At 52.3% G+C, this 25322-nt stretch overlaps 2 protein-coding genes across 3 annotated transcripts in view; both read left to right on the top strand.

Annotated features, from left to right (window-relative positions):
* MAN1C1 (mannosidase alpha class 1C member 1) overlaps nt 1-3986 on the top strand; it is a 68825-nt gene extending 64839 nt beyond the window's left edge. For both annotated transcript variants that reach the window (XM_056330989.1, XM_056330990.1), the window contains one exon: nt 442-3986. In XM_056330989.1, the coding sequence (XP_056186964.1) occupies nt 442-559 (118 nt within the window). In that variant the 3' untranslated portion in view covers nt 560-3986. The remainder of the gene's footprint in view (nt 1-441) is intronic.
* Nucleotides 704-25315, top strand: SELENON (selenoprotein N). Its single transcript, XM_056331544.1, has 14 exons — nt 704-708; nt 1204-1610; nt 9144-9307; nt 14226-14343; nt 15156-15286; nt 15768-15980; nt 16824-16948; nt 17699-17836; nt 19487-19568; nt 20564-20752; nt 21842-21947; nt 22805-22917; nt 23620-23721; nt 24904-25315. Exons 1-14 carry the CDS (start codon nt 704-706, stop codon nt 25072-25074), a joined length of 2064 nt encoding a protein of 687 aa, XP_056187519.1. The 3' UTR covers nt 25075-25315.
* Nucleotides 25316-25322: the final 7 nt, after the last annotated feature.

Below are 25322 nucleotides of genomic sequence, written 5' to 3'. Positions count from 1 at the left end.
TGATGTAGAGCTGCTCTAAGTGGGAGGCTCTGACTGCTAAGCTCCCTTGAATTTAGCTCTGATGGTTTAAGAGAGAGCCAGCTCCTCTGCCAGGTTAATGTCCTGCATGCAGAGGAGGTGTGACTACAGCCTGAATTTGGTGCCCCTTGGTGCAGGTCTGCCTTTGCTGGTAGCGTGAGCTAGTGTTTGTGGTGTGGCTGAGCGCAGATGCCCACCCCGTTTTGCCACCTTTGCGCCAGGGGGGATAGTTTCCAGCGGGAGAGTGAGGCAGGGAGTCGGGAAATGTGTCACCGCAAACCGTGGCAGCTGAGGGCAATGGCAGCTCCCGTCGCAGTCCTGCTGACGACGCTTGCTTGTGCAGGCTCGGAGTCCCACCTGGGTTTCCTTTAATTTCCCTTTGTGTCCATTTTCTCCCTGCCCGCCCTTGCCCTGTGGCTCCAGGTACCTCTATCTTCTGTTCTGTGAAGATGACGTGCTGTCCCTGGACGACTGGGTGTTCAACACAGAGGCTCACCCCCTGCCAATCAACCACACGAACTTTAAAGCAAGTGTGCAGTAGTGAGGCCATGGCCAGCACCCTGCTTCTGCAGCGTTGGCGGGTTACTGCATTTCCTTTCCATTAAAGGAATTCGCGTTGTTCCTAAAATGGTATTTTGGGGCACTAGTCCAATTCCGGACAGTATTATATTGGGAAGATGAAACCATGACGTAAGCACCTTCTTTTCCTCTGTGAGGAGCTCTATTAGCCTGATAATGAGATGTTTATTCTGGGCCATATTGTACACAGTTCATAGACATTCCTTTATACAGAGAATTTATATGAAATCCACTGACTTTGCTTTATAGTGGCCAAAGGACTGGAAGTTTGCCATAAAATAGACTTCACACACACACACACACACACACACACACACATCCTCCTTTCATTTTTCTGTTTCATTTTTGCCTTTTATATACTCTTGGATTTATCACCTTTCTAATTAACAGTTTTCAGCATACTGTGCTTTTGAAGTGGTAGGCTTTCTAGGCTCCTTGGGAAGGACAGGATGGGAGAACGAGGAACGGCAGTTGCCCTTTTTGTGAGAGAGCATCTAGAGTGTGTGGAGCTCTCCTGGGGATGGATGAGGAGCTGACTGAGAGCTTATGGGTTAGGATTAAATAGAGAGCAGGTAAAGGTGACATTATAGCGGGTGTCTGCTATAGGCCACCCCACCAGGAAGAGCGAGAGGATCAGGTCCTCTACAGACAGAGGCGGGCAACCTCAGGTTTGAATTCACAGGCCCTGGTCCTCACGGCGGAATTCAGCCACCCCACCATCTGCAATGACATAAGCAATCCAGGAGGTTCCTTGAGTGGATGGATGATAAATTCCTCCTCCACAGAGGAGCCAACAAAGGGAGGTGCTGTGCTGGACCTCATCGTACTCACCACCAAGCTGGGGCTCGTTGGGCATGTGAAGATCCAAGGCAGCTCTGGCTGCGGTGACCATGAGATGGTGGAGTTCGGGATCCTGAGGGCAGGAAGGAGGATGGAAAGCAAGCTCACAATCCCGGACTTCAGGAGAGCAGACTGTGGCCTCTTCAGAGATCTGCTTGGAAGAGTCCGGTGGGGTAAGACCCTGGAGGGAAGAGGTGCCTGAGAAAGCCAGTTAGTATTCAAGAATCGTGTCCTCCAAGCTCAAGAGAGTTCCGTTCCAATGAGCAGGAAGTCGGGCAAAAATGCCAGGAAGCCTGTGTGGATGAAGAGAGAACTTCTAGCTGAACTCAGACACTAAAAGGAAGCGTACAGAGGGTGTAAGCCAGGACGGGAAACCTGGGAGGGCTATGGAAAGGTTGTCTGAGCATCCAGGGCTGACATTAGGAAAGCTAAAGCCCAAGCAGAATGGAATTCAGCCAGGAGTGTCAAAGATGACAGGAAGAGCTTCTATAAGAACATAGGTGACAAAAGGAGAACTGGGAAAATGTGGCCCCACTTCTCAACAAGACAGGGAAGCTGGTTACACAGGACATGGAAGAGGCTGAAATACCAAATGTTGCCTTTGCCTCAGTCTTTACTAGCAAAACTGGCCTTGGGGAACCCCGGGTTCCACAGACCAGGGGGAAAGGTGGGAGTAAGGGAGGTGTGCCCTCGGTGGAAGAGGATCAGGTCAGGGAATACTTGAGCAAACCGGGCCTTGAAGTGATGCACCCACAGGTGCTGGGGGAGCTGGCACGTGTCATTGCAAGGCCAGTCTCAATAATCTTTGATCGATCGTGATGACTGGGAAAAGTGCCTGAAGACTGGAGTAAAGCAAATGTCACTCCTGTCTTCAAGAAGGGCAGGAAGGAGGGCACAGGGAGCTATGGAGCTCTGGGCTCATCAGCCTCACCTCAGTCCCTGGGAAGGTGATGGAGCAGCTAATCCTGGAAACCGTTTCCAGTTGCACAAACGACAAACAATTCTTCATGAGCAGCCAGCATGGCTTCACCCCAGGGATGTGGTTGGCCAACTTGATAAACTTCTACAGTAGATGACTGGCCTTGTAGGTGAGGGGAGAACAGCAGATATTGTTCTCGGATCTGATACTGATCTTGTATACTCCCCTTGTAGGTGAGGGGAGATCAGCAGATACTGAACTTCAGGATGGCCTTTGACGCTGTCCAAAGGATCATCATAAACCAGCTGTCGGTCGATGGGCTGGATGAGCAGTGAGGTGGGTTGAAAACTGGCTGAATGGTTGGGCACAGAGGTGGTGATCAGTGGCGTGAAGTCTAGTTAGAAGCCAGTAAAACTAGCAGAGCACCCCAGGGGTCAGTACTGGATCCAGCCTCGTTTAAATCTTCATTCATGATCTAGATGATGGAGCAGAGCATACCCTCGATGTTTGCTGATGACACAAAACCAGGAGGGGGCTGATATGCCCGAGGCTCATGCTGCCGGCCAGAGGGAGCTCGACAGGCTGGAGAAGCGGGTTGGTAAGAACGTAACGAAGTTCAGTAAGCAGAAGTGCCCAGTCCTGCACCTGGGTGGGAACAGCCCCGTGCACCAGTGTATGCTGGGGCACCTGCTGGGAGCCAGCGTGGCAGAAAAGGTGTCCTGTGGACACCAAACTGACCATGAGCCAGCGATGAGACCTTGCTGCAAAGAAGGCCAACGGTCTCCTGGGCTGCCTTAGACAAAGTATTGCCAACAGGGTGAGGGACGGGATCCTTCTCCTCTGCTCAGCACTGGTGAGGCCACACCTGGAGTGCTGTGTCCAGTTCTGGGCTCCTCGGTAGAGAAGGGACACCGGGGAGAGTCCAGCAAAGGGCGGTGAAGATCCTTAGGGGACTGGAACATCTCTCCTATGAGGAAGGGCTGAGAGAACTGGGACTGCTTAGCCCAGAGGAGAGAAGGCTCCAAGGGGATCTTATTCGTGTCTATAAATACCTGAAGGGTGGGTGCAAAGAGCCGGGCTCTCTCCAGTGGTGCCCAGTGCCAGGACCAGAGGCGGTAGGCACACTGAAACACGGGAGGGTCCCTCTGAACACGAGCGAACACTTTGTGACCGGGAGGGTGACCGAGCACTGGCACAGGTTGCCCACGGAGGCTGTGAAGTCTCCATCCTTGGAGATACTCAAAAGCCACCTGGACGTGGTCCTGGGCAGCTGGGTCTGGGTGGCCCTGCTTGAGCAGGGGGGTTGGGCCAGAAGTCCCTGCCAGCCTCAACCATTCTGCGACTCTGTGATTCTGTAGTGTCAAAACTGTAGCTGAATCAAAACCTGTCTGCAAAATTCTTGATCCTAATGTATTTTTATATACTTTTCCTGTGCTCTTAAAACACATTTACCACACATCACATCTCATTTAACTTTCCTTTATCATTTTTGTGTTTTTCTACTTTTATTTGGAACTAAATGTTATGAGTCACTTGTAATAATTTCACTGCTGTAATAGTCAAATCTGTGAAACAGAATAAAAGTCTTGTAAAATAAAAAGCATGTTTGGGTTGATCCTCTTTAAAGCCATCTGTCAAAGACCTGTTACATCATCCTTGAAATAACTAGGTGACAATACTGGTTGATTTCAAGAATATTTCACAATAGATGTTGATTTTCAGAGTAATCTAGCCAGTGTATGGACAGCAATTCCCATCTGCACCAGCTCTCTTAAATTGCTTGTTCACCATCTGATACGGGTTAGCGGGAGTTCTACTAAATGTCTTTATTTTTCTAGCGAAAAATAAATAGTCCCCAGACAAGTTTGCTTTTCAGTATACATTGTTTCTGGAATGAACAGAAGAAAAAGAAGGGAAAAAGATGGAAGCTAGAATCTTCCGTTTATCTGGCCACTGAACTAGTGGATCCTCTGTGACTCAAAGTAGATGATAACACAGAGATGTTCACACACCGCTGCTGTTCGGAGCCGGGCAGCCGTGAGGACCGGCTTAACGGGCTGGATCGGAGATCCGCATCCTTTCTCCCGGCAGCCTTTCCTCTGGTACAGCAAAGCTGCCTGGCCCTTGGTGGTGGAACCTTTTTTGTGCGTTCTTGTGACATTCTCTTGATACTTGGTTCATTCAGCAACTTGGGAAGATAAAGGTGCTTTGAGCAAGTCATGAAAACAAAAAATGTTTCTGAATTCGTGCCTTTGTAATTCCCCAAGAGAAATAAGGTTGTCAGATGGGGCCTTAGCATTATCCCAGGGATAAAGATACTGGTGGTGAGCTTGGCCTGGAGGAACGGTTATTGGTAAATAAACATCTTCAGAGTGAGTTGTGTTATCTGAGAGATTTGGATACTGGGAAGCTGGTTTATCTCAGAGGATTTTTATAACGGATTAAGGGAATTCCATAAATAAAAATGTCCTGCTCTTGGAGTAACTCAAAACACTGTCTGGCAAAATTTAAACCCACAAAATAAATAGCATGATTCTAGTTTCCTTTAGACGGAGATCCTTGGTGTTACATTAAAGCCCCGCTCTTGTTTTCTTTTCCACACAAGCGAGCAGGAGCGGTATTTGTCAAGTCACGTGCACTTCTAGAGGAGAGCTCCCTGCTTTCCTGCAGATCAATGGCTGCATCACAAATAGGGAGGGTTTTTAGCGGCCCAGCCTGCCCGACGATGTAAAGCTCACTGGTGTTTGCTTACCCAGGCACTGGAATGCAGCTTGGCACCAGCCACAACAAAAGCTTTTTCTTGCAGGTGGCAATGCCTGCCAATTCCTACAATTCTGCAAATAACTTCTGCCCCTGCTCACAGATACCCACAGTTAAATCCCTGAGGCCAGTGGATTAATCACAAGCATCAGGTTAAGCGTGCATGTGTTCAGCAGGAGAAGAGGTTTATTCCAAGGATCAGCTTGGTTCCAAGGCCTGGCCCTGATCCACGACCGGGATTTTTCTGTCCTACAGCAGTGCAGGTAACAGAAGCGCTTGCCCTGCTGGTGTCTTGAAACACTTCTGCTTTTTCCTTGCTCCTCTGCAGGCCCTGAGTCGTGGCTGGATGCTCTTGTTCCACAAGCCCTCCTCCCTGCGAGCCTTGCGTGCCGATCCAGCTCCGGGATTTCACCTCTCTTACTTGCACCCACCCTGTATGCTTCACACTGGGTGGGGGTGGCAGGACCCTTGTCCATCCCGGTGGGAACCCCTCTGTTTTCAGACTTTGCGTAGATAAATGGGGTGTTACGTTGAACCAGAGGTTTGGTTTTAAATACCTAATGGAAAGAATCTGGGAAGATGTGTGTGTTTGGGCTGCTTTCCTGCCTTTCAGTCTCAGGCATGTGAGATACCGGGGGGAATTCTGTTGTTAATTTATGGTGGGGTTTTTTTCTACCTTTGAGCCACCTTACTGGGAAATGCGATCGGCCTCGGTTATTTCCCATCTCCCCTGTTACACTCAAGTTCAGAAGCCGTGATTATCATGTTAATTTTCACCATCAGAACATGTGGCCCTAATTTATGTCAGAAGGAGTTTCCTGTAAATGAAGTTCTGATAAAAGGAAGTTGCATTAGTGGTAGAGATGAAAACTCATCGCTTACCCCTTGTAGAATGGCCAGCTGTTGTTGCCTGGCTGTACAAGGAGGTGAGACAAAACTACCCAGAAAACAAATGCATCTTTTTGTAACCCACACTTCATTTTTACAGCGTTATTAAATTCCCTTGGAAGGCTTTCAGCAGAATTGGTTATTGAATTCAAAAGCCTGGCAGTCATGGTATTTTTCCACATACATTTTGATCTGATCTATTTATCTGATTGTTTCAGACGTGATGCATCAAGCGCTGGCTCCCAGTGCTGGCGGTTTCAAAGTTCCAGCAGTTACTTCTGGTCACGTTCGAGTCTTTGGCTTTATTCCCTGTGGAGCCTTAAACAGGTATCGTGCTGTAATTAGGAATCCTCTCAATAAACCACCCCAGCATTGTAACTGCTTTCGTTTGGTGAGAGCCAGCGAGCGTCGGGAGCGTGGGTGACCCACCAGGCTGGATTGCTTCCTGCTGGAAAGGGAGGGCCAAGGGGGAGTTCGGAACGCAAGCTCCCGGGAACTGGGGGCACGTTGGCTCTCGCTCTGCAACCAAATGATCTGCTTTGGAATGTCTGAAATCAAACTTCATTTCACCCCGCAGCCTTTGCTGGCCATTCTTTTTCCGGGATGAACTGTATGTTTTCTTCCCTGGCTGTGGAGCTTTGTCACAGCACATCCCCGGAGCAGGATGCCAGCCCCTTCTCTGCAGTAAACGCCTCTCTGGTTTTCTTGTCCCCTTCGAAAAGCCCCGTGTGAAACCAGACTTGGATACTCCTGGTTCCTTACTGTTTTCCAGAGGATTGTTTTTGGGCCTCAGTCTGGTCAGGACTCGCTTCCTCAGCAGGGGTGGGGGTGTCTGTTTTCCAGGTGCTTTCTCCATTTGTGCATGGAGCTCAGATTTTAACGCCGCCTTCCATCACGCCACGCTCGCTCTGACCGTGAAAGTGGCCAGGGTTTCAGGCTGTGGGAGTGGGGCCACCCGCTCGTACAAAGACAGCGTTTCTCTGCTCTCGCAACGCGCTGCCCCGGAATGTGGAGTTACTGCGTGTACTCCAACATATGGAAAATACATCCCTCCACTGCAAAAAAGGTCACTCCCAAGTTTTTCAGCCCTGTTACCAATTTCTCACTAGTTTTCTTATTTTCAGTTGGACTTTCTCCCTGCTGGCAAAGGGGAAATCTGGGGTAGTATTTTGTGCTGGGTGATTTTTTTTGGTGGAAAGCTTCCTTGTTCTTTCTGTCAGAAGAATTTCCTTTGATACAGGTGTGCCTGGATGGGCCACACAGCAGATGTCTGGATATTTAAAATTCTTCCTGAATGCTGTAATCTGTAATCTCAAGAACTAGCAGTGCAGAGCCCGGAGTTACTAGTGTTGTTCTCTTTTGAGGAGGATTCGTTCCCACCAAATGCCCTGCATTATTTCACCTTTTGTCTTCCATTCTTTTTCCTATCGAATAATTCGTCTGTTTGTCATCGTTATATGGTTGCTGACGACACTGGAAATGGTTCAGATGTAAAACGAGCCCCTCTGCTGCTTGTCTAAATGGTATCATCTCGGCTCTGCCAGCCACCCTGTTAGGGCTCCTTCTCCATCTAAGTGTCTGCAGGCTTTGTCATCTCCTATCACCTCTTGCTCTTGCTCGTTTCGCAGCCACCCAGGTACATTTATCCTGTTTCAAAGCTATCTCATCCTGTTACATTGTGTGCTCTGAAGGTACTTGCTGGGTTACGTGAGCTAAGCAACAGCTCTCTCCACACCTCACTGCCCAACCTAATGAGTCTGGGAAGTTTTAAAGCACATCTGCTTAAAAGTGCTTGAGCGCTTAACTCATTCATACCTGTCTCTGCTCCCAGGCATTATTTCAGTGCTCTGTTAATTCCGTTCCTCCCTTCTCCTCCCCGTGGCCCAAGCACTGTTTCTGTGATGGATGGGGGCGTTGAGAGCGAAGAGCAGCGGCAGTTCCATGAGTGTTTTCTTCTATGGCAGCGCTGCAGAAGGAACCTTCTCCTTCCCTCCCTTGGCCGTGCCCGTAACAACACTGCTCTGAGTCACAAGTAACCTAGCGTTCGTCCTGGTGCTGGGCTCCCCAGTCTGGGCCGCTGTGTTGGTCGAGCTTGCACCATCGGTGCAAGAGGGACATCAAGGGCTGTGTGGGGGTCTGGGCAGAGTGCGGTGCCCGAGTCCCGAGGAAGGCTGTGCCTCCTCCTCACCGCTGATGGAAACTCCACACGCTCCGGGCTGCTGGGCACAGGATCCCCGGCCTCGTCCCCCGGCCTTGATGCAGCTGCCACCGCTCTCTTAATGGCTTGGCCATGCTCTCCTCGTCTCCAGCTAAAACGCTCTTTAAACCTAAAACAAAAATGATTAGGCAGGCTTAGGAAACAGCAAAAGCTTCAAAGGATTAAATGCTAACGCTTCCTGCTACCCTTGGAGAGATCAAACGTTCTGTGCTGTTAGCCCTGCAGCAGCAGCAAACAGCACTAAATCTTCCCCAGCAATCAGGGGATTTCGGTGGCGGAGCAAGATTGCATGTAACGAGGAGCAGGAGACTGATTTATGAGGAAAGATTAAAATTACTAAATATATATCTCTTGGCCAAGCCAGTGCGAAAGAGCAACGTGACAACCACCGTGCGCGGCAGAACCTGAAGGGCACAAAGAACGCGGGGGAGGTGGGGGTGTCGTCAGGGATGGCAGGAATGACTGAAAATGTGGGATGAGGGTAGCAAGGACAGAAAGTTTGGGACGAGGCGGTGGGATGATGAGGCGGTGGCGGGAGGCGGGGGCTGGGTGATGCTGCAGGTCAGCCCCATGGCTGCTCCCCCCCCCCCCCCGTTGCCACCCTGCAGCCCCCCGGGGGCACCCACTGCTTCCATTATCGGGGGAGGGGGGTGGGGGGGGGGGGTGTGTGTGTAAAAAATACCCGTTTTGTCGCGCTGGACCCGAGGGGCAGAGCGGGAGCGGCTCGCTGGGGGCCGTGCTGCACTCAGGCCCGCGGTGGGAGCCCGGGGGACGCCCCCACACACACCCCGAGAGTTTAAAGCAAACCCAGCGCGATGCCGGGGCGACCCCTCCGCCAGAGGCCCCGCGGCCGCTGTTCGGCCCCGGGGCGGTCCCGGCCTCCCGCGGCCCCGGCCCCCCCGCGCCGGGCGCTGCCCGCCTGACGCCTCCCCCGGCCGGCGCGGCCATGGCGGCGCGGCGGCGGCGCTGAGCGGCCATGGCGGGTCCCGGCGCGGCCCCCCCCGCGCCTGGCGCTGGCCCTCGCCGCTCTGGCAGCGCTGGTCGCCGTCAAGTACTACCGGGACGCGGAGGCGGCGCGGCAGCAGGTAGCGGGGGGGCGCGGGGGCGCGGGGCCGGGCCGCGCTGCCCTCACGGCGGGGAGGAGGCGGCGGGAAATGGCGGGCGGTGGCGCCGCCGCGGGGCTCGGCGCGGGGGGCGGCCGGGGGCTGAGGGGGCGGCGGGGCTGGCCGAGGCCGCCGCCGGGCTGAGAAGGGCACCAGGCGCTGGTGGCCGCCGGGGCTGAGGTGGCCGCCGGGGCTGAGGTGGCCGCTGGGGCTGAGGTGGCCACCCCCAGCTTGAGAAGGACACCAGGCACCGGTAGCCATCGGGGTTGAGGTGGCCGCCGGGGTTGTGGTGGCCAGGCTGAGGTGACCACCAGGCAGCAGTGGCCGTGGCGGTTCAGGTGGCCACCCCAGAGCTAAGGAGGGCACCAGGCGCTGGTAGCTAGCAGGGCTGGGGTGGCTACCGGGGTTAAGGTGGCCCTGGCCAGGCTGAAGTTAGCACCAGGCAGCAGTGGCTGTGGCAGTTGAGGTGGCCACCCCTGAACTAAGGAGGCACCAGGTACTGGTGGCCACCAGGGTTGAGGTGCCCAGGCTGAGGTGACCGCCAGGCAGCAGTGGCCATGGCGGTTGGGGTGGCCACCCCCAAGCTAAGGAAGGCACCAGGCCTTGGTAGCTAGTGGGGTTGAGGTGGCTACCGAGGTTCAGGTGGGCTGAGGTTAGCAGCAGGCAGCAGTAGCCATGGGGGTTGAGGTGACTGCCTGGCATAGGTGGCCACCAGACACCGCTAAGGAGGGCGCCAGGCATTGGTAGCCACCAGGGCTGAGGTGGCACTGGGGTTGAGGTGGCCATGGCCAAGCTGAGGTTAGCACCAGGCAGCAGCGGCCATTGGGGTTGAGGTGAGTGCTTGGCATCAGTGGCCACCAGAGTTGGGGTGGCCACCGGGACTAAGGTGGCTGTGACCAGGCTGAAGTGACCACCAGGCATTGGTGGCCCCAGGGGCTGAGGAGGCCACTGGGGTTGAAGTGACTGCCAGGCATGAGTGGCCACTGGGACTGAGGTGACCATGGGGACTGAAATACTGCTGCTGGGCCGAGGTGACTGCCATGCATCAGTGGCTCCTGGGTTGAGGTGGCCATCACCAGACTGAGGTGGCCACGGGGCCTTGGTGGCTGCAGTCTTCAGGTGGCTGCCAGGGCAGAGGTGGCCGCCGTCAGGCTGTGAAGCCATGGCAGCCACTGCTCAGCTGTGAGGACAAACAGGTCTCAGCAGCTGCGGACCCTGAGGTGGCCACCACTGAAATGTGGTGACCATTGAGCCACACCAGTGGCTATGGGCTTGAGGTGGCCATGGCCAGGCTGAGGTTTTACAGAGCTGTGGTGGGGCCACTGGGCTTGAGGTGGCCACAGGGATAGTGGTGGCCACACCAGGCTGAAACAACCAGGGAGCCGTGGCAACCACCAGGCACCAGCAGTAGCCACGCCTGTGGGGCTAGCTGCCCCTGCCAGAAGAACGAGGAGTGGGAGCGCCAGCCCCCAGCCCCGCTCTTGGCGTGACGCCTGGTGCCTCCGCTTGACGCGGCCTCTGGAGGTCTTTCCTTCCTGCTTTATTCCCTGGAAAAAAGACCCAAAACTCCGATGTTTGGGGGGGGTTATCCCACTACAAGTGCAGGCCTGGCGTGCCCTGCCTGCGGAGGCAGCAGAAGAACGGACGTGAGCAGAAGAATGAGAAGGGGGTTTTTTTTAGGGTTTTTGTGGTGGTGGTGGTGGTGGTTTTTTTTCAAATTAGGCTGGTTGACATTGTTTTGGACTGTAATCCGTATAATTGGGATGGCTGCTGCATGCTTTGGAGTAAGGCTGCCGTGTGAACGATCGTACTCCCTTGGCTCTTCGCTGCGGCGTGCATCCTTGAACATCTACAAAGGTTCGCAGGGAGGAGCAGGCTTCATGTTCTTGGTATTTCCGTAGTGAAAAGAAAAATATTTTTTAAGGATGCCTCTTTTCTTTGGCTCTTCTTGCATTGCAAAAAGGGGAAAATGCCTCAAATCAGTTAATCAGAAGAATTTTTCTGACAGGGGAAGGCAGGGTGAGGGCGGTCCTTCAGAGGCTGGCCGGGAGGACCCCAGCCCTGCCACATCTTCTGGAGGTTTTGTTTTTTCTAGGACAGGCAGTGGCTTGGTACTGCTGGAGAGGAGAACAAAATGTGAACAGCCCCAGGTTTTTATTTTTCCTTCCTCTTGCTTAAAACATATGTCTTGTCTCTTTCTATGGAAATGTTTGTTTAGCTAAACAACCCACAGGCAGGTGGGAGAAGAAAACTCTTTGTCAAAACCACAACTCTCTACAAAAAGGCTGAGAACTCTCCGTCTTACTCCTCTGCCACAAACAGGGAAACTTTTTATTTCTTGCAATCCTGGATTAGAAAGAAAAAAAGGAATAAACCACAAGCTCTGCAGAGCTTTCTTTAATGTGCATGTTACCGGAAAGCAAAAGGCCAAGCCCTGACATCTCTCTCCCCTTTTAAACATCGTTTTTGTCATCCCTTTTGGCAGCAGGACTGCGTGCTCTGTGGAGGTCCTTGTCCCTCCGTGGCTGGGGTCCTGTCTCTGGCTGGGTGGGTGCTCCCGGGGGTCCCAGCGCAGGTGAGGCTGCGGAGGGCTTGGTGCGATGTCGCCGCAGAGCTGCCGTGCTTCTGGAGTGTAGAAATGAACGTTTCCGAAGGGAAGGATCTGTCTCACAGGGCTGCGCAGATCCGATGCGCTGCCCGGAGCGTGCTGCTGCCGGAGCCGTGGCTGCTGTACATGCACATACGGTGCCTGACCGCAAACCTACCTAGCACTGGCCGGTTGCAGTTGTAGGAATAATTACCTGCTGGTTTTGCAGCTGACGGGTTTTTATTGCTTAACCTCTGTGAAGGGGCAGGCTGAGGGGACGGCAGCCTGCTTCCAGTTCATCTGCAGATTGATTTTTGGATGCTGCCGTCCAGCACCAGGCACCTCTGTTCCCCACTGTCTTAGATGCAGTCAGTTTTTCTTCTGTACGTGTGGGGTGTAAATGGTTTTCTTTCTGCCTTCGGCCCTGTTAAGTAAATGTTTATGACTTTTTCCTAATACTCCAGCAGCAGGCAGTCTCACCAACTAAAAACTCTGTTGCTCATTTGCCTCCTGTCCCTTGAGGTCTGTGTCTGTGAAGTGCAAAAAGAAAGAAATTCATCAGCGGGGAATTGCTGTGGAGAGGACTAGGAAATGGACCGTCCCTTCAAAGCTCAGTACGCATCCAGGACAGCCTCCTCTGCGGAGGAAGAAGCCACCGTGCGCTCCCTGCACGCTTCCCAGCGCCACGAGCCGGCTCCCAGACAGTGAGCGATCGCGCAGGCCCGTGCGAGGTTAATGCATTACGTGCCGTGCACAGGCAAGAGCGAGAGCCCAGAGGGTGCTGAAGCCTGGCCCAAGGCTTACGTGCCATGACCTGGCTGCCAGCAAAGAGGGCAGTTGCTCAGGAAAATGTTGTTATCTGTTTACCAGGGCCAAGGATGTGCATCACCATCCCTTTGTGGAACAAAGACACCGTTTTGGCCCCAGGAATGTGGACAGTCCAGAGCGGATTGTCCCTGCGCATAAATAAAAAACCATCTTGTTCCTTCATTCCTTTTTTTTCAGCTCTGTAGTTCCTGCACGCTCCCCTCCTCACCTTCCCTCAGCCATGTCTGCAGCCACATCTCTGGTTTTTATTCCAGGGTCTTTATTTCTGTCTGTCTCAGTCCTGAAACTACCCTGGAAGGCTCTTAAGTGCTTTTGTTGCTGCAGTTGACGGGAGCAAAGCCTTCCAGGCTGCATTAGTGCTGCTTCAGGCTGGCAGGCAACAGATGGAAAATAAACTAGTTCAGGAGCTCTGGGGATGGTAGTGGTGCTGCAGGCAATAGAGAATAAACACGGTTAAAGAGCAGAATACAGAGTATTTATCCGTGCAGCTTTAGGCTTTTACAGGGGTGGCGGGGGAAGCTGCCGCAAGTGATGGGTCACAGGGGATGTGCTGCAGGCTGGCTGGCACTGCTGTGGCTTGTCTGACTTGCTGTATGTCTCTCTCTTATGTCTCTCTCTTCCTCTCACACCGACGCGGAGCTCTCTTGTTCTGCCTGCGAGTTGTCCCTTTCCCCTCAGTGCTGAGTGCTGTGGGGTGGAAGTGACTAGAAGCATCTGGAGCCTTTCTGGGGCTGCTCAGAGGAAGACATTGCGTTTCAGTAGAGTTTTCCACTGGATGATCTCTTTGTGGGCTTTGCAGAGGGAGAAGCTGAGGCACAGGGTGGCTGGGATCTTGCAGAAGTTTCTAGAGAGGTCCGTGGGATTTGTGGCTCCCCGGTGTATGGCCGAATGAGCAGGCAGCACTCCCTGCGGAGCAAGGGGCCGAAATGCTCCGTCCAGCCCTAGGGCTGGAGACTTGGAGGGGAGCTGGACTAGAGAGGGCAGTTGTGTGCAGTAATGCTGGTGTGGATCTCCGCACCGGTGTAAGTTAAGTTGTTTTCTGCAGAGTTACAAGGGCTCAGTTCATTTCCTTTGTGGTTTTGTAATGTAGATAGTCATGTATTTGACTGCCTTTGTTTCACTGGCATCAGTTAATTACAGAAATCACAAACTCCAGGTGCTCTGATTATCTGCTGGTTTAGGACTAACTATCTGGAAAAAGTTGGAAATTTTTCTGACAGAAGACTTTGAGGCTGACTCTGAGCAAATGATTCAGTTTGAATCACTCAGCCAGATGTAGTTTTAATATGCTCATGCCAACAGTTCCTGGACACCGATCCCTATTGTAAATAGCACAAAATCCTGCCAAGGGGTGTTAATCTTTCGATTTGATGGCTGTTTGTGTGCTGGAGAGAATGCAAATCAGCTCTAGAGCTCAGAGGGGCCAGAGTGAATTTCTGCAAGAGGTCGGAATGAAATCTCACTTGCCTCTTTTTCCCAAACCAGGAGCTGGCACTGAAGTCTTTGGGAAATGAGGGGCTGTTTCTCTTTTCTTCTCTGGACACAAACAATGATCTGTACCTCAGTCCAGAAGAGTTCAAGCCGATAGCTGAGAAGCTGACAGGTTGGTATCCGTCTGCCTTGCAGAGCTCTCTGCACAGACCCAGCGAAAGCCAAAGATAATGCACTCAGCAGCTTTTATTTGTGTCTTTTTTTTTTTTTTTTTCCTGGGTGCTGTTTTGGGTCTTACATGAAGAGAGGCTGCTAAGCTTTACATGTTTTTGAAAAGGCTTAAGCACTAACATCACTTCCACGAAGTAGAGTTTTTACAAGGTGGAAGATCCCGTTGCTGGCCTAGCAAAGTACATAAGTGACTTTGTCTGGAGCTTAAAGGGGATTTGGGATGGGTGAATGCAACAAATACAGCTCAGCCCAGGCTGGGCCAAAACTATTAGTAAGTTGCAGCGTTCCATTCATACGTTCCTCCAGCTGTAGCAGCCTCTCTCAGACAGCAATTGTGTGAGATCATGTTTGGAGACTGCATCAGCGTGTAGCAAACGTCTCTTGGTGGTGCCAAGCAGGGAGAAGTGTGGTGATAATAATTTACAGGAGAGCTTACAGTACAGTCGAAATACAGACAGTCGTTTGCTGGTGCTGTGGTGAATTGGCTAAAGCAGGGGTTCGGATCCCTCCTGGGTGAAATGGGACGGCTTGACTGAGCTGTGGGTTTGAGAGAGTCTAAAAGGAGGTAAAAGGAGGGCTCCCCTTCGACTCCTGCAGCTGAAGCAAGTCTCTGGGGTGGGGCTGAGAGCAGAGGGACAGCTGGGAAACTCCCAGTGCTCCTGGATTTGCCAGGATAAATGTGTAATCACTTCATAATTGCTTAAAAGGGGAGGGAGGGGAAGCAGCTGCTTAAACGCCTGTCCCTTTGTCTAGGGGTTGCTCCCATCTCAGATTTTGAAGAGGAGGAGATGCCTGATCCAGGCGGGGAGACGTTGTCCCTTGTGGCTAAATTCCAGCCTCTGGTCATGGAAACAATGACGAAGAGCAAAGATGGTTTCTTGGGAGTAGGTATCACACGGGATGTGTATGGCCAGAACTTGTGGTATAAGCACGTCCGATGGGCTGGTAACACCACCAGGAATAAGTGCTGGCGCATTGGGAGGGGGAGATGGTCTTGCTCAAGCCCGTGGGGTTTGCTCTGCCGAGTGAGCTCACCGCTTTCTACAGCATTGCGTTGTTTTCAGCGCACTCAGCAGCGCTGTGCCCCAATTAATGCGCCCTTCTGGGGAAGCATGAAGCAGACGTTAGAGGCTAAGTCCGAAAGCGGTGCTGTTACATGGCGTGTTCCCTTCTCTCCCATTTCCTATCACTCACATAACTGAAACTTGACAGAACTGTTTGTTTGGTGGTGGTTGGGGTGGTAGGAAGAATTTGAAACATGATTATTTTTCTTTTCCCCCCTTCTCCAAAGCCTACTTACATCCACGAGCACTACTGTGCATGTGAAGAGTACATCTAGGCTCTGACAGTGTCTTTTGTTCACAGATTTCTCACGTTGCTCTCTCTGGGCTGAGGAACTGGACTGCCCCAGCAACCCCTATGAGCGTGATGCTTGCCAAGCAGTTTAAAGCATTTCTTCCTCCAAAGAATAAACTGGATCTTGGGGACCCATGGTGGATAATTCCTAGTGAATTGAACATCTTCACTGGGTATCTTTCCAATAACAGATTTTACCCTCCACCTCCCAAGGGCAAAGAGGTGAGATATGAAACTCAACTTCTATATACCTGAGAGGTGGTTTGTATAAATGTTCTGCCTTATGGCTCAGATGAATCACAGGAATCCCTAGAGGGACAAGGCTATTGCATTGTGTCTCCCCAGACTTTCTAAGGGAGCAAAAAGGCTGCAGCGTGCAGCCAGAAGCCTACACTGGAGGTAAAACAGAGCAAGCAAAAGCTCTGGGTGTCTGTCAGAGCCAGGTGAGGCTGACTTGAGTAACTGCACCTTGCTTTGTTTCAGCGTTTGGGTTTTGAAGTGAGTCTCTCCCAGCCAGGGAGGGGAGGGGGTTGTTGGGGAAGCGGTTGTCTGAAGCGCTGCTGCGGGGTGTTTCGTTGCACCCCTAACACGGGTGAGCGTTCCATTGACGAGTGAGACAACGTGCATACCCAGTTTGTAAAGCCAGGCCTGTACGTGGTGCTGCCCTGGGGTGCCGGGGTTGTGTCAGTGATCACACAGCTGATCTGCCTTCACAGCCTGGTGTGTTTATCGATTGCGTACCCACTCTTTCGAAGTCTGAAGTAGTATTGATGGAGGCAGCCTTGTAGATCAGTTTACCACACTCAGGCATTCAACTGACTGGTATGATGGAAAGTTGCAAACAACGGGAATAGGATAAAAAGCCTAGAAGAAGGATTTATTTTTAAAAACAACCTCTCTTGGGTTTATCTCCTTGTTTTGTAATTAGGTAGATCTCTGAGCTAATTTTTAAGTCACAGCGGTTCCCTTGCCTTCCTGATCTGGTAGGGAGTTCCTTTGGAGCTGCAGCTGACCTGCAGTGGACGAACGGTTCTCATTTTTGCTCTCTTACAATCCTTTCTCTAGATCATAATCCACAGGCTTTTGAGCATGTTCCACCCGCGCCCCTTCGTAAAAACCCGCTTTGCTCCCCAGGGAGCTGTGGCCTGCATCCAAGCCATCAGCACCTTCTACTACACCATAGCATTCAGGTAAGGCCTGGGTCCGGGGTGTTAGAGGAGGGTTTGGGGGCACTTCTGGATTTGTTTCATATCTCAGGGGGGTGGGGAAGGCTGCTGTGAGCCCCTGGCAGAGTGCGCATGGCACTGCTTGTGCAGGCGTTTTGCCGAGCAAGACCAGATGTGCCCTGGCTGCAAGGGAAGCAGTACAGCTGGAGGCAGAGGGTGGTTCGCAGCCAGCTCTTGCCTGTGTGTGATGCTTTGCTGACACCCGAAGAGGACACCTGTGCTCCCAGTGTCACTGAGTCCCTGGTGAGGCAGGGACTGTCGCCCAGATGCAGGACAGCCAGCCGTTCTCCAGCACCCTTGGTTTGGAGTGATCCCTGGCTGAAAGAGGAGAGTCTAATTAGCAAGAAATTAGATTTTGGTTAATTGGGGGGTGGAGTGCCTTTTCAAAGGGGAAGAGTCTGGGGAATTGTTCTCTTGTTTTACTGGGAGTGTTACACACAGCTTTTATTTGCCTGATCAAGCTGGAAGGGAGGCTGAAGGGGTCTTAGCCTAAAAGGCATCGATACTGGAGATGATCCTGACCCAGGGGATCTGTTCCAGTCTTTTACTCTCTTCATTGTGTGACATGAAAAGCTTTTTAAACTGAACCTCTCTGCCCTGATTTAGCTTCATAATTTCTGGTGCCTGGAGATGACTTTTCCCTGCTGTCATCTGCAGTGCACGATCCATTCTCTCCTCCTGGCACTGCAGCTGATGGTTCCTTTCTCGTTTTAGGATCCACGCTGAGTTCCAGCTGAACGAGCCACCAGACTTCCCCTTCTGGTTTTCCCCAGGCCAGTTCACAGGTCACATCATCCTCTCCAAGGATTCTTCCCATGTCCGAGAGTTCAAGCTCTTTGTCCCTAACAACAGGTACAGCTGTTTCTCTCTCTTCCTGGGTGCTGAACAGACTTGAGGATTGTTATAAATGTGGCCCCCTGGAACCCAGGGTCTCTGGGATCCTGTCCTGTTCAGGAGTGGGGGCTGCATGTGGCTGGTGGGCTCTTTTCAAATGAAGCTATGAGTACAGTGACAGCCCTGTCCCTTGCGGTCTGTGGGCATCCTGGCCCGTGCAGGGAAGGCAGATCTGCAGCCTGAGCTTTGGCCAGGCTAGTTCTACTGTTTGCTTGTCTGTTTGCCCCACGCATCCTTCTTTGTCAGCGGTCACCGTGGTCATCGTGTCCTCACTTGTCTAGCTACATTTGCTCCCTAAACTGATTCTGATGCAATTTTTCAGGAATAGCTTTGTTTGTCAACAGGTCTGGGGGGCATCTGGCTTGGAAGAGGCAGGGAAGGACAAGAGCAGAGGAAGGACAGGGGAGGAGCAGGGCAGAGGTTTCTGGGGACATGGAGCATGGGCTTGGGGACAGTTATCCTTGCACAACCTGGCTGCAACTGGCACGTGCTTCAGCTGAGTGTCCAAGCCTGAGCTGTCCTGTGCCAAACCCCTTCAGAGGGAGGTACCTGCGGGCACGTGGGAAGACACACAGGGATGGGGAATTTAAGTTGTCCTGGTACCCTGGAGCCAGGCAGCAGCCTCTTTGCTAGCAGCACTGCTGCCAGCACCGTTCTGCTCGAGCTGTCCCAGCAGTCCCTGGCCAGGCAGGGACTCTTGCAGTTGTCAGATACCTGTTGCAAGCTGCAGAAGGTTCCTTGGGTGTCTGTGATGGATGAGCTCACGCTTTTCAGCCAAGTGCCTGGAAAATCTGAGTGAATTGAGCTCTGCAGTTGCCTGTAAAACTGGCAACTGCATCTCTGCTAGTCACTGAGGATCTCTGACCCATTTCAGGGCCTGATTCACTCACCAGTAACTGTCCCTGGGTACCTGGAGGATGGGGAGGGATGGGCAGGGTGGAGAGCAGCCCTTGGCAATCCCAGTGCCTGGCTTAAAGCACTGAAGTTCTGCAAAGCCTGATGCTTTTGCTTCAACATATTTTTCACTTGGTGTTTCACAGGTTAAGGTTTTGTGTGCATAGCTTCGCACTAGCTCATTCCTGCTCTCTGGCAAGCAGCTGGAAGCATTTCAGGGGAAAGAAGCTTCAAATCTCTTTGCCCATGACGGCTGGAGTGAAAATTCTATTATAAGATTACCCTGGCGACTCAATCCCTATGGCTCTGTCAGCACATTTGTTACAGCAAGCAGACACTTACAGCTCTGCCAGCAACTCCTTACAAAAGCCTTTGGCTTCCAAAAAAATGCTTTTAAAAGTTCAGCAGGATCAGAATGTGCAAGTGCTGAGAGGGAAGGGGGAGCAAAGATACCTCTGTCTTCCGTACTTCAGCAGTGCTCAAAGGTGTGAGCACACTTGCCTGGAGTGTTGAGTGGGTGCCTGGGCCCTGATCCAGCAGGGATCTAGTGTTGCTGGTCTTGTGCAGGGAACATGGTGATCTCCAAGGAGCCAGAGGCTCTGGGCTTCAGTGCTGACCCTGCAAGAGGAGCACTGGGTGTTCTTGTTTGTTTGGGGTGTCCCGTACACAGTTTTAGCCTTGGGTAACTCTGAACATACCGGGTTTGCCTTGCAGGTCTCTGAACGTGGATATGGAGTGGCTGTATGGAGCGAGTGAAAGCAGCAACATGGAAGTGGACATCGGTTACCTGCCTCAGGTGTGTAGTCACCCTCCATCCTCCATATGTGTGCAGCAGCTCAGCAGGGGTTTATGCTGCCATGGCCCTGAGCTCTATAACCTCAGTTATCCCCGTTCTTTAGAGCTTTGTCTTGAACACTTCAATATAACAATATAATCATATAATCTCTGTTGATCTGCATATGTCCTCTGCAGCTGTGTGGCTCCCTAGTGCCAGTTCTTGTGACATTTTTTCTCCCCTCTGTGTAGGTTGAATCCTAAGCTCCTGGAATCATGTGACTTTTTCCATTTTTAAAAATTTGCCTGTCAGGCAGGGCAGGGGAGATTAGGAGCTGAACCCAGGCCCTGAGCCCAGAGGGTGTATGAACAACAGTGTTTCTGAATTTAGAAACTGCGTGAGGTTATTACTCCTCTTATTTTGTGGTAATCCCAGCTCTTGGGATAGGAAACATAAGTCAGGATTTTGAATGCTTGAATTTAACACTCCCATTTTCTCTTAAACTAGATCCATCTTTCTTTTTAATTGCCAAAAGTCGGGAAAAAAGATCTACAAAATAATTTCAGATGTACCAGAACGCCGAACTACAGGGACGCTCCTGAACGCCTTTCCCTGTTGCACCCTCTCGTGGCTAGCTGCGGGCTGCATCAGGGCTGTGCTGCTGGCCTGAGCTAGAGCTTCAAACCAGCCCTGCAGGTCCCAGTGGTTTTAAGGATCTGGTGTCCCAGAGCCAAAAGTTGCCACTGGGAAGGTGGGAACACAGCCAACAAATCTGATGTGTTTCCAGTCTAGTGAGCACAGTCAGATAATAACTGCAGGAAATGAAGGTGCTGTCCTGGCGTTCCCCAATAAAACACAGCTGCAACTGGTGAAGCGCAGCTCCAGGAGACAGTAGATCAAGCTGTATCTTCATTAGAAGCTGCACAGTCTTATTTTGCATCTTTATCCTGTCCTGGAGTACAGAAAAAGCAGGAGTGGGATGTCTGCAATGTCCAACTCAGCCTGTTCTCCCACAGATGGAGCTGGAATCAACAGGACCTTCAATCCCCTCTGTGATCCATGACGAGAACGGAAATGTGATTGACAGCAGGGATCCCTCAGGGGAGCCCATTCAGTTTGTGTTTGAAGAGATAACCTGGCAGCAGGAAATCCCCTGGGAAGAGGCAGCCCAGAAGCTGGAAGTGGCCATGTATCCATTTAAGAAGGTGAGGGAGGGACCGGGCTCTTCCTTGGCACATTTATTTAGGGCAGGTCATCTTCACTGAGATGTCCAGTCACCCCGAGGACCAGCAGAAAGCAGAGGCTGCCACCTGATCGGCATTCAGAACAGCGTGAGCGGCTCCCAGCTCAGCGCGTGCCTCCCAGGCACTGCGTGTGTGGCTTGATGGTCTCCAGGTTCCAGCTGAGGGAGTACAGCATCTCTGAAGGGCCATTTGGGGTCACGCAGCAGCACGGGCAGGAAGCCTAGATGTCATGTGTCCCAGGCTTGCATTGTAAATGTCGGCTCATCCTTCCTTCCTCTTATCAGTAGCTGCCGATGCAATTTCTGAGTGAGGCAGGTAATCGCGCTGCTTACAAATGGTTTTCCTCTGGCATTACTTTTGCAACATTCAGCTACCTTTGGACCAAGCTTTCCTTATCAGCAGAAAACACACAATCTGCCGGTGCCTCTGCATCCTGCAGCGAGACACAAACTTATAGCACTGGGTGACCCAAACTATTTAACATGCCAGTAGCCTGTGGAGCAGATGGCTACTGCCTGTCACTGCTTCCTTGGCTGAGGGGACACGTTTCAATGGCTGCCTCCTTGTGCCTGAGCTTACGAATGTCCCTTTGAGCTGCCAAGATGTTAATAAAGTTCCCTTCATTTGAATGAGTGGAATGATCTCTGGCAGTGAGAGACCCCGAACAGGTTTTAGGCTGTTTCAGTGAGGTTTTGTAATAAATATCTCAAGGCCAGGTTTCCCAAGCTGCTGGGGTGTGTTTGCAGACAGCCTGCCTGCAGTTGTGCACATGCTTTCTGCAGTGTGTAAAGATGGGGCTCTGCAGGTGCTGGTAACAGCCCATGTGCTGTGAAGAGCTTGCTACAGTCTCACCAGGAGATGAAGTTGTCCCTGGGGAGACCACTGCAGTTGTCATTTGCTTTAATCCTGCAGATTAAACTCTGTTCTCCTCCAGGTTAAACTCTGTGTGCATCACCTGTGGGATGTGGCAGGTCCGGTTCCCTCAGACCCTGCTCGTATTTGCAATGGGTTGTTCTGTGTCTGTTTTTCAAGCTGTCCCTCTGCCTGCAGGTCTCCTATCTTCCCTTCACACAAGCCTTTGAGAGAGCAAAAGCAGAAAAGAAGCTGGTGCACTCGATCCTGCTGTGGGGCGCCCTGGACGACCAGTCCTGCTGAGGTGAGGACACTCCCAGCATGGCTGGAGGAACGATGTGCCTCGTTCAGGCTCTGCGAAGAGCTGGAGGTCAGGGAGCTGGTCACGAGCCAGCGGTGAATGTTGTGTTACTTGTTTTGGCACCAAAGATGCTGAATAGAAAAGGGCTGGAAGTGGGGAATCACTGATCAGAGCTCAGGTCCCCAGTGGCAGGATCAGATCTATCCGAGACAAGCCTTAGACCAACTTGCTAATTCAAATGCCTTCACGGAGGTGCAGGTGTGGGTCTGCTCTTTCTCCTTTCTCTTCCCTCTCAGCCTGCTTGGGTAGTAGAGGCAGCACCTGCAGGGTGAAAGAGACAATGCTCTCTGCTTTGTCCCTGACACCTGCACAGGAGAAGCCAGAGCCAGATGCGGGCTCAGGTTTCCCCTGATGTGTAGCTGTTCCACCCCCCTTGCCTAAAAACTTGCATGTACATCGGGCAGGAGCGATGGGTGTGAGAGGGCAGGTGTCTGCAGTCCTGTCTGCCCTTAAAACTGCGGCATGGGTGGGCTCTGCTCAGCACAAACAGCAAGAGGCACTCGGGGTGGGTCTGCGGGGCCTGATCCTTCCCTAAATGCACCGCACATCAGCCTCCATGCCAATCTGGTCCTGCTCCTTCTGTTGCCTCGCAAGCGGCTGGGGTCTGCTCTGCCAGCAGCACACAGAGGGAACAGTAAGCTGGGGAGAACTGCCAAAGAAGGAGAAAAAAGACAATGGCCAGGCTGGGGGGAGTCTGAGCCAGCTGCCGCAGCACCGAGAACGGTGGCATCGCTGTGGCATCAAACATAGCAACAGTCAGCTCAGGAAACACAGCAAACCGCTGCCTGCCTCTCTTCCAGGTTCAGGGCGAACTCTCCGGGAGACGGTCCTGGAAAGTTCGCCCATCCTCGCTCTGCTGAACGAGAGCTTCATTAGCAGCTGGTCACTGGTGAAGGAGCTGGAAGAGCTGCAGGTGAGTGCTGCAGCCGCAGCTGCTGCCTTTGCATTCGGGGCTGGTGAACAGAGACGGTGCTAGGCATGGGGGTGCCAGCAGGAGGGGGGAGCTCACACCCGTGCCAGTGGGGGATTTCGGTTCCAGGCACCCCGTGTCCTAGTGATTGCAGGGGCTAAGCAAACGCCAGATGGAAGCAGGCTAAGAAAATGGCACGATGACCCTCTTCGCTCTGTCACGTTGACAGTTTTAAAAGCTAAACCAGATGCTTCGCTGCGAGATAGCTCTGCCCAAGGCCGTTTGTGCCATCAGCAGGCTGACCTCTCTGTAACCCAGGGAGCAACCAAATACTCTCTGAACTCCGAGTCTCCTGATGGCACCTGTCCCTACGTAGGAGCCTGCCTCTGGGGTCAGTCACAGAGCCAGAGGCTCTGGGAAAAGGGATCAGACTGTTGGTGTGCCTGGGAACTGCCAGTCATGGGGTGATTTTATTGTTTGGGGGAAAAAATCTAGAGCTGAAAAGTGAGAGGGAGCCTGACTGAAAGAGAATAGTAAAGGGAATAGTAAAGCAGATTGTGAGAGTGCAACCAGTGGTGGGAATGGTGGGAACCATGCTGCAGAGCAGCTCTTTGGTCCCTCCCTTCCTCCTGTGTTCAGTGCACTCCTGCATTGTTCTGCTAGTTTTGGTGTGTGCAAACATGTTTCTTTGGGGTCTCCTGACAGACCAACAGAGAGAATGAGTTCTACAGCAAGCTGGCTGACCTGCATCTGGAGAAATACAACTTCCCCGTGGAGATGATCATCTGCCTCCCCAACGGCACGGTGGTACGTTTGTTGCCCCTGCAGCTGGGCTTGGCTCTTCCCATGGGAATGCGTTCTCTTCATGGTCATCTGCAGGCCCTGAAGGGAGTGTCTGCCCCCCCAGCCCTTTCCTGGCTCCTCCGGCCTTTGTGGGGCCTCACAGTGCCATGCTCTCAGGGATGCTGTGGTAGGCAGACAGCAGCTCTACCAGGAAATCTGAAATAAATGTGTTTTTATTCAGAGACAGAACAGCAGCGGCTCTGGGTGGGTGTGGGAGACAATCAGACCTGAAGGGAATATCTGCCTGCAATTCCCCGTTGTCCCTGAGTCAGTGACCTTTGGGAAGTGGCTGTAGCTTTTTTCCTGCACCCATGGTGCCTCGTGCTCACACTTTGGAGAAAATCTCCTTGTCAGCACCTTCTAGCACATTTATCTTTCTCCTGATTCCCTGAGTTTGTCACAGCAGATCAGCTATTGACAAGTCCACACGCTTCGGCTCTGCCGTGCTCCCCAGCAGCCCCCCCACCTTGGATTTGAAGGACAACACCATTCCCGACACCTGACAGTGCAGCGCTCTGCTGCATGTCAGCGCCTGGGCGCTCTGTAGTGGAGGATCCTGCCAGGGCTAATCTGACTGTGGCCCACACTTGCCAGATACTGGCTAGTACCACGGGCAGTGGCTCCCTTGCTGGCTGTGTCGTGGCTCCCCTCCAGAGAGGCTGTGCCCTCAGCTCAGCCTGCGGGGTTGCTGTGGTCAGTGGCCACGTGTCCCCCTTCCCCCCCCCCGCCCCTGCATGGGGCAGCGGGAAGCGCGGTGGCATTTGGGTGCAGGGGCTGGTTGTGCAGCTCTGCTGGGCTGGGGGTGCCCCCCTGGCGCTCAGCGTGGTCGGGTTGCTGTCTCCCCAGCCCTCGCGCAGAGCTGGCCTTTACAGCTTCGTGATTGTTCCCAAATCGCCTTTATCTTCTTCTTAACCTGAGTGAGGGGTCGGCACTCCTGGGGGAAGAAACCGACCGCTGTCTTTCACACATCTTTCTCAGAGTGTAAAGTGCAAACCTGAATCCTGAATGCTGAATCAGCTTTTGCAAAGTGTTAAAGATTCTTTAACAATTATTACAGTCTTGTTACCTGTGTCCTGGCTAGAGGCCAGGGCAGTGGATGGGGAATTGTTCTGGCCCTTAAATCTCCTCGTCTGTTTTCTTTCCTAGATTCACCATATCAATGCCAACTACTTCCTGGACATTACTTCTATGAAGCCTGAAGATGTTGAAAGTAGCATCTTTAGTTTCTCAACTAATTTTGAAGACCCTTCAACTGCAACTTACCTCCAGTTCCTGAAGGAAGGACTGCAGAGAGCAAAACCATACCTGCAGACCTAAAAACAAAGGCACCTGAATGCCCCACAGAGATGGCCAAAGACTTCAGAGATCTATTTTGATTACAGCAATTCCTCATCTTCATGCCAGATGTTGATGTTACGATGCAGACAGTCCCAGGACTGGGGCTTTGCTCTGGATGTTGGTTGCAAGTGATACCAGTGTACACAACCTGCCCTTCTGACTTCAGGCACATTTTTACAGGAGTGAAAATACTTGAATCTATAAACATTCCTGGTGCGTACGCCTTG

The sequence above is a fragment of the Falco biarmicus genome, chromosome 3, assembly GCF_023638135.1.
Source record: "Falco biarmicus isolate bFalBia1 chromosome 3, bFalBia1.pri, whole genome shotgun sequence".
NCBI classification, from domain to species: domain Eukaryota; kingdom Metazoa; phylum Chordata; class Aves; order Falconiformes; family Falconidae; genus Falco; species Falco biarmicus.
This window is presented reverse-complemented; position numbering and strand designations above follow the sequence as displayed.